The 8,605-nt window shown below is 26.6% G+C and overlaps 1 protein-coding gene across 14 annotated transcripts in view; it reads left to right on the top strand.

Moving 5' to 3' along the window:
* LOC145263756 (huntingtin-interacting protein 1-like) overlaps positions 1–8,605 on the top strand; it is a 282,859-nt gene that overhangs the window by 196,490 nt on the left and 77,764 nt on the right. For 10 of the 14 annotated variants that reach the window (XM_080120998.1, XM_080121031.1, XM_080120899.1 and 7 more), the window contains 3 exons: positions 1,335–1,423; positions 3,332–3,400; positions 5,590–5,727. In XM_080120998.1, coding sequence (XP_079977124.1) covers positions 1,335–1,423; positions 3,332–3,400; positions 5,590–5,727 — 296 coding nt within the window. The remainder of the gene's footprint in view (positions 1–1,334; positions 1,424–3,331; positions 3,401–5,589; positions 5,728–8,605) is intronic. The other 4 variants (XM_080121027.1, XM_080121033.1, XM_080121029.1 and 1 more) reach the window with 1 other exon arrangement.

Raw genomic sequence — 8,605 nt, 5'->3', positions numbered from 1 at the left:
TATGTAATACAATATATATATATAATATATATGTAATACAATATATGTATATAATATATATATAATACAATATATGTATATATAATATATATAATACAATATATATATATATAATATAATACAATATATATATATAATATATATGTAATACAATATATATATATAATATATATGTAATACAATATATGTATATATAATATATATAATACAATATATGTATATATAATATATATAATACAATATATATATATATAATATAATACAATATATATATATAATATATATAATACAATATATATATATAATATATATAATACAATATATATATATATAATATAATACAATATATATATATAATATATATAATACAATATATATATATAATACAATATATATATATAATACAATATATATAATATATATATATATAATATATATAATATATATATATATATTTATAACATATATATATATAACATATATATATATAATATATATTTTTTTTTGTATATACTCTAGCAAAAGTACCCATCGTTGACTGGGTACAAAAACAGCCTACAGAAAAGTAATTCTGATTTATGAAAGTATGATAGGTTATAAAAAGGAAGGGTTGTAAAGAGATAGCTTCGAATTTGGGGGGTATCAAAACCAAAGCAAAATATGATGAAGGTAAAAATAAAATAGATAAACCCCATAATTTATTATACCATACCTGTTCGCACTGAAACACTTATCACAATATTGTGTGGATCTATATTAAAAAACCTTGTTAAACTTTGTGACATATTCCCATTCTATGGAGGTCAGGCGCGAACGAACACCCAATAATTTTATTATACCATATTTCTTCAAACTGAAACATAATTATCAAAGTATACTTATGCAGATAGATATGGAAAGTCTTTATTAAAGTTGTGCCTATTTCCATTTTATGAAGGCCAGGTGCGAACGCAGACCCCATTTTTTTTTATACCATCCCTATTTAAGTTAAAACATACTTATCAAAGTCTTATGTACATCTATATCAAAAACACTTGTAAACGTTTTATGTTTTTATTTTTTGTTTCCATACTTTGTGGACCAGGCGCGAACGCAGACACCACAATTTTAATGAACCACCGTTCTGCCAGATCAAACATACCCATTCCTGTGTCTCGATACATCTATCATTAAATGTAATCAGTTTTTTAAAATAGTTAACCATATAGGAACCTATTCATGACCACACACACAGAGATTCAGCTTTATATTATAGATATATAATATGAATTTTATATAATAAGAATGTGTTATTTAAAGAATTTAAGAATATTTATTCAATTTTTTTTCTTTAGAATTGATAAAAGCCAATGAAGAGAAATTCAAAAAGATGAAGGAAATTTATGGAAAGTTACGGGAAGAACATGTGACTCTTCTGAGATCGGTAAGAAGCCTTGTTTAGTTGTGCGCTATTTAAAACCTGCTTCTTTTTTTATTTTTTAGTTACCAAAGAATCACTACACAGGATCATTACTCGTATTAACATTTTATATCATCATATTCTGTTTTATGTCAGTTTTACATCCTGGCATGTATTGGACAGCTTTTAGAAATTGACTTCCTATCTCTGACCAGGTCTTTATTTATCAGTCTATTTTTTTTATCACTTCCTTCCATGTTTTTCTTGGTCTTTGTGAATAGAACCTGCTACCTCAACTGTTCTAACATTATGGCTGCGATTTGTTGTTGCATAATAAATATCGCTGCGCATATGAACAGCTTAAGTGTTGTTCACATGTTAATAGAGATAATGTGCATACAGTTGTTCCCTCTCTTCTTCATCATAGCAGCCATAATAGTAGTTATGTAAAGTTATCTTTCTTTTGGTATTTATTTATGTTGTACATCTATTTATCTCTCTTTCTTTTATAACAGTAGTTGTAATAGTTGCCATCTAGTTTAGTCGCTTAATAAGAGCACATCATATTTTGGATTTTGATTTTTATAACAGTATACATTAGTATTGTATTCAGTACTAGTCCATAACCCACCCCTTAAGAAACAAAACTAAAGAAAAATCTTTGTGATATGCATGCCTGTGGCTAAAAGAAAATATTGCACAGCAAAAATAAATTGATAAAATATTTTTACTTTTATAAAAAAAATCATTTTTAAGTGATTAATGTTTAGCCATTAAAAAAAAAAGAAAGAAAAATGACTTTGAGGTCTACTTTCTGAAGTTATTTTAAAGGGGAGTTAACCCATGATGAATCCAAGTTTTTCTAATGCTCATCTCCCATGTTAAGAATGACTATCTAAATTCTTGTTAGAATTATTTTCAATTATCTCCCTTGTCCTTGAAACTATTTTGCAAAATAGTGTCAAGAGATCATAGATTGTCATTTATCCACAAAACTTGATTGTCTTTTTAAAAATAAAACTACCTAATCAATTTACATAATTTTTGGTGTACGATATTTTCTTTCTGTAATGAGTATGTACACTATAAAGAATTTTTTTTTTTTTTTTCGAGGGGAGAGGGGGAGATAGTTATGAACATGCACTTTGCATTCTTTATAGTATATTTCCCCATGATCCCTCCTCCATTGACAGAGGGGGGGGGAGCAATCTCTGCAACATGTCTACCTGGTAAGCAGTTGCAAATCAAAGTCTGACTCTTGCTTCTCAACTGCCATGTATTCTGTTTTTTTTTTTTTCATGTCAATTTCTTTGACATGTAAACTTTGAAGCAAAAATTTCCTATCTCCATAATCTGGCACATACTGTATACAATCCTACTGCAGTTGAATTTATATTGATTTGAAAAAAATACATGTTTTGATTGTCATGCGTTTTTGGTCCCCCCCGACAAAAGGAGGGTGGACCAAAAACGTCCGTTCGTACTTCTCTCAATAATTACGACTTGGAATTAAAAAATATTTTTGCACAAACATTAAACATAATGAGTAAAAATATAACAGAACAGATTTTCCAGGAAAACTCCAGTTACCCCTGTAAGGGGTGTCTTTCGGATTAAAATAGCTAAAATTGATACTTTTGTGCTGATTAAAAAACATTGGATTTTATAAAACCTTCTGAAAAGTTGTAACTGATTTCTATATAATTTTGTTTGTCTATACTTTGCGATAACTCTTGTTTTCTCAAAGGTTCAAATAGTGAACATGAGAAGCATATATTCATTTCTTTTTTAATGTACATAGCTGTACTTTGCTGAAACCTTCTTTTCACAATATCTATCACATTTCACATTACCTCATAATATTTCAAACACAATATAGAAAATTATTTTTTTTTATTTTTTAAAAAATTATAACTTGTTTTTATTTTCCAGCATGCAGAAGTAAACAAACAGTTAAAGGATGAAAAGAAATTAGCAGAAGAAAAAGAAATGTTATTGAAGGTATGTGATGATCCTGTTCTGGTGCTAGGGTCACAAAGGGGAGGGGACCTGCCTCAAGTCTATGGCACTAGAAAACCGCTCTTTGTAAACAAATTAACATGTTAACTTTTTGTTTAAAAGAAAGGAAAATCTAACTAATGAAAATTTCAACATTCAATAGTTTAATAGAATATCATATTCAATATTTATTTTTCAAATAAAACATAGTGATCTTCAAGCAAGTAGTAGTTTTTTTTCTGAATTTTAGAGAGAAGGAATGATTATTCGTATTATTTTGATCATTCAAACTACTGTTCCCACCTTGAGTGTTATTTTTACAATGTTTTGGCTGATGTAACTTGATTTTCTTCAGGTCTATCTTGTTGAACTCCGGGAATCTTTCGGTAGAACTCAAAAATCTGCAAGAACCCATGGTATAGTAGATAAAATATATAGTAAAATTCAGCTGTAAATTACACCATTCCAGAAGTTCTTTAGTGCCGATGAGACTCAAAATACAATTTTGGATTACTTAGTAATCTACTCAGTCATGGCTGACAAAACAAGAGCATGGATTAAATAAAGAGTTCCATTTGAGATTCTATGCAGATTCCCGAATTTGGCAAGATGCATCTAAAGAAGATCAAAGGTAACATCAACCAAAATGGGAAAATAACGCTCAAGATGAGAATAGTCATATTCATGTTTAAATTTCTCTTTTATTAATCTATAGTTTTCAATGTACTTGCATCTATCATGTTCTTATTACTGTTAAGTACAGGTAATTTGCTTGTATTTAAAATGAGATTTTTGTTAGTCCAGTAAAAACAAAAAAAACATCATTTAAACTTTAGTTCATATCTTATCATATACAGGGTGACCCCAAAAAAACAAAAGCTAAATGCAGGACATCTAGAACATATGCTGTAGAACGGAGAAAAAGGGGCCAAAGACCCTTGTGCTTTGATGTGATGTTTTGAATATAATAAACTAGTTATGACCAAAGTTTCATTTCTTTCGGACAAAACACTAAAAAACGGGGCCTAATTAAAGTTGGGGCCCGTTTTTTTTTGGGGGGGGGGGGTCACCCTGTATTAAGAATTTAATAATTTTTAGCAAAGAAACATATATATATATATATATATATATATATATATATATATATATATATATATATATATATGTACTTCAGAAGAATACCCATCCCAAACAAGTAAAATTAATTTTGAATTAAAAAACTTTAACAGCACTTTTGTGCCTTCTTATAAAAATTAAAATTAAGATATAACAATACTAAACCTCATGTCTAAAATCTTTATTCGAATCTGGATCAAAATCCATTGCATATTACTGATTCTTGAAAATGTCTAAAATGTAAGACTCAAGTTTGAGAAATAATTAAAATTCAGGTATTATTGCTTAATTTGTGTCTAATTACTATTGATCAAATTCAATTCAAATCTGAAATATTTGAATTTCGAAATGAAAGATTGTATCAATAGTATCCTCTCCTAAAACTACTTTATATAAAAGATACTGAAATTTTGTGAATTGATATCTAATATCTATTAAAATTTAATAAAAATAAAAAGTATCTAAATTTTCATACCTAACTTTTCTATATAAATGTGTGTGTGTGTATATATATATAATATATATATATATATATATAAAAGGTTTCCTTTTTTCTTTTTCTTTTCCTTATTATTTTGATGATATAATAAAGTTATAACTTTTATCCTCATCTTTTAATATATTTAATTGCTTCTCTTAAGTGTTGAGCCTTTTCTATCTTTTGTTTTCTTGAAGATATACTCTTTGATAACCTAATTGCATGTGCGTTTTATATATATATATATATATATTTTCTTTGTTATTTTTCTTCCTTGTTTGAATATTTGATAGATTAATAAATATTATAATTTATTCAACTTTTATTTTCCACGTCATTCTTGTTTGTTAATTGCTCTCATATATATATATATATATATATATATATATATATATATATATATAGCTTTTATTATCTCAATAAGTTCTAATATAAAGATAATATTTATCTTTGTAATTATATAAATATTGTATATATGTTATGTCTTTTATATTGTTTCAATGTTGCTTGATTATTTCTATGAATGAGTGTTGTTTATCGTGTTTTGTGTTTATTGCATGTATTTGTATCTTTTGTTCTATCCCTTTGTGAATGTCAGGAAACAAACTTGCAACTGGAGCAGGCCCAACAAGAACAGAAAACACTGCAAGAAAACATGCAGCAACATTCTGAGGTTGCTTCTTCTGAGCTAGAAAAAGCTACAACAAAATGTGAAAGCTTAGAAAATACCCAACAGGTTTGTTGATATCTCCCAACATTTTTTTCTCAACAATCCATCCTGAAGCATCGACCTTTTACAAACTAACAAAGTATTTAGACATTTTTTTTTTTTTCATTATTAACTCACTGCATTATAAAAACATGTCCTTTTTTTTTGTTTTTTTTTTTTAATTATAGTTGAATAATTTTAATGAGTTTGCTTCAGTTTATTATGATTTCAATATAAATATAGAATCTTAGAAAAGATAGTCAAGGTAGTGAGGGTATTTAAAAATATAGGTAATCTATTATGATTACATCTGATTATGTATTTAGTATGATAAATAAGTTTTCGTATTATTTGGATTTTTCATACTATTGTTCTCATCTTGAGTGTCATTTTACAACATGTAACCTCTGACCTTCTTCAGATGGATCTTGTCAAACTCTGGAATCTGCACAGAATTTCAAATGGAACTCTTCATTTACTTCACAAGGGTAGTATACTCTTGTTCCATCAGCCATGACTGGATAGAGGTGCTAAGTAATTTGCAATTGTAATTAATAGAGGTCTTAAGTAATTTGCAATTGTAATTAATAGAGGTCTTAAGTAATTTGCAATTGTAATTAATAGAGGTCTTAAGTAATTTGCAATTGTAATTAATAGAGGTCTTAAGTAATTTGCAATTGTAATTAATAGAGGCCTTAAGTAATTCGCAATTGTAATTAATAGAGGTCTTAAGTAATTTGCAATTGTAATTAATAGAGGTCTTAAGTAATTTGCAATTGTAATTAATAGAGGTCTTAAGTAATTCGCAATTGTAATTAATAGAGGTCTTAAGTAATTCGCAATTGTAATTAATACAGGTCTTAAGTAATTTGCAATTGTAATTAATAGAGGTCTTAAGTAATTTGCAATTGTAATTAATAGAGGTCTTAAGTAATTTGCAATTGTAATTAATAGAGGTCTTAAGTAATTTGCAATTGTAATTAATAGAGGTCTTAAGTAATTTGCAATTGTAATTAATAGAGGTCTTAAGTAATTCGCAATTGTAATTAATAGAGGTCTTAAGTAATTCGCAATTGTAATTAATACAGGTCTTTAGTAATTTGCAATTGTAATTAATAGAGGTCTTAAGTAATTCGCAATTGTAATTAATAGAGGTCTTAAGTAATTTGCAATTGTAATTAATAGAGGTCTTAAGTAATTTGCAATTGTAATTAATAGAGGTCTTAAGTAATTCGCAATTGTAATTAATAGAGGTCTTAAGTAATTCGCAATTGTAATTAATAGAGGTCTTAAGTAATTTGCAATTGTAATTAATAGAGGTCTTAAGTAATTTGCAATTGTAATTAATAGAGGTCTTAAGTAATTCGCAATTGTAATTAATAGAGGTCTTAAGAAATTTGCAATTGTAATTAATAGAGGTCTTAAGTAATTTGCAATTGTAATTAATAGAGGTCTTAAGTAATTTGCAATTGTAATTAATAGAGGTCTTAAGTAATTCGCAATTGTAATTAATAGAGGTCTTAAGTAATTTGCAATTGTAATTAATAGAGGTCTTAAGTAATTTGCAATTGTAATTAATAGAGGTCTTAAGTAATTTGCAATTGTAATTAATAGAGGTCTTAAGTAATTTGCAATTGTAATTAATAGAGGTCTTAAGTAATTTGCAATTGTAATTAATAGAGGTCTTAAGTAATTTGCAATTGTAATTAATAGAGGTCTTAAGTAATTTGCAATTGTAATTAATAGAGGTCTTAAGTAATTTGCAATTGTAATTAATAGAGGTCTTAAGTAATTTGCAATTGTAATTAATAGAGGTCTTAAGTAATTTGCAATTGTAATTAATAGAGGTCTTAAGTAATTTGCAATTGTAATTAATAGAGGTCTTAAGTAATTTGCAATTGTTATTAATAGAGGTCTTAAGTAATTCGCAATTGTAATTAATAGAGGTCTTAAGTAATTCGCAATTGTAATTAATAGAGGTCTTAAGTAATTTGCAATTGTAATTAATAGAGGTCTTAAGTAATTTGCAATTGTAATTAATAGAGGTCTTAAGTAATTTGCAATTGTAATTAATAGAGGTCTTAAGTAATTTGCAATTGTAATTAATAGAGGTCTTAAGTAATTCCCAATTGTAATTAATAGAGGTCTTAAGTAATTTGCAATTGTTATTAATAGAGGTCTTAAGTAATTCGCAATTGTAATTAATAGAGGTCTTAAGTAATTCGCAATTGTAATTAATAGAGGTCTTAAGTAATTTGCAATTGTAATTAATAGAGGTCTTAAGTAATTTGCAATTGTAATTAATAGAGGTCTTAAGTAATTTGCAATTGTAATTAATAGAGGTCTTAAGTAATTCGCAATTGTAATTAATAAAGGTCTTAAGTAATTTGCAATTGTAATTAATAGAGGTCTTAAGTAATTCGCAATTGTAATTAATAGAGGTCTTAAGTAATTTGCAATTGTAATTAATAGAGGTCTTAAGTAATTCGCAATTGTAATTAATAGAGGTCTTAAGTAATTCGCAATTGTCATTAATAGAGGTCTTAAGTAATTGGCAATTGTAATTAATAGAGGTCTTAAGTAATTTGCAATTGTAATTAATAGAGGTCTTAAGTAATTTGCAATTGTAATTAATAGAGGTCTTAAGTAATTCGCAATTGTAATTAATAGAGGTCTTAAGTAATTTGCAATTGTAATTAATAGAGGTCTTAAGTAATTTGCAATTGTAATTAATAGAGGTCTTAAGTAATTTGCAATTGTAATTAATAGAGGTCTTAAGTAATTTGCAATTGTAATTAATAGAGGTCTTAAGTAATTTGCAATTGTAATTAATAGAGGTCTTAAGTAATTTGCAATTGTAATTAATAGAGGTCTTAAGTAATTTGCAATTGTAATTAATAGAGGT

Source organism: Euprymna scolopes, chromosome 1 (genome assembly GCF_053919585.1).
Source record: "Euprymna scolopes isolate OS-2025 chromosome 1, ASM5391958v1, whole genome shotgun sequence".
Taxonomy (NCBI): Eukaryota; Metazoa; Mollusca; class Cephalopoda; order Sepiida; family Sepiolidae; genus Euprymna; species Euprymna scolopes.
The sequence above is the reverse complement of the archived record's forward strand: the minus strand, read 5'-3'. Positions and strand labels throughout refer to the sequence as shown.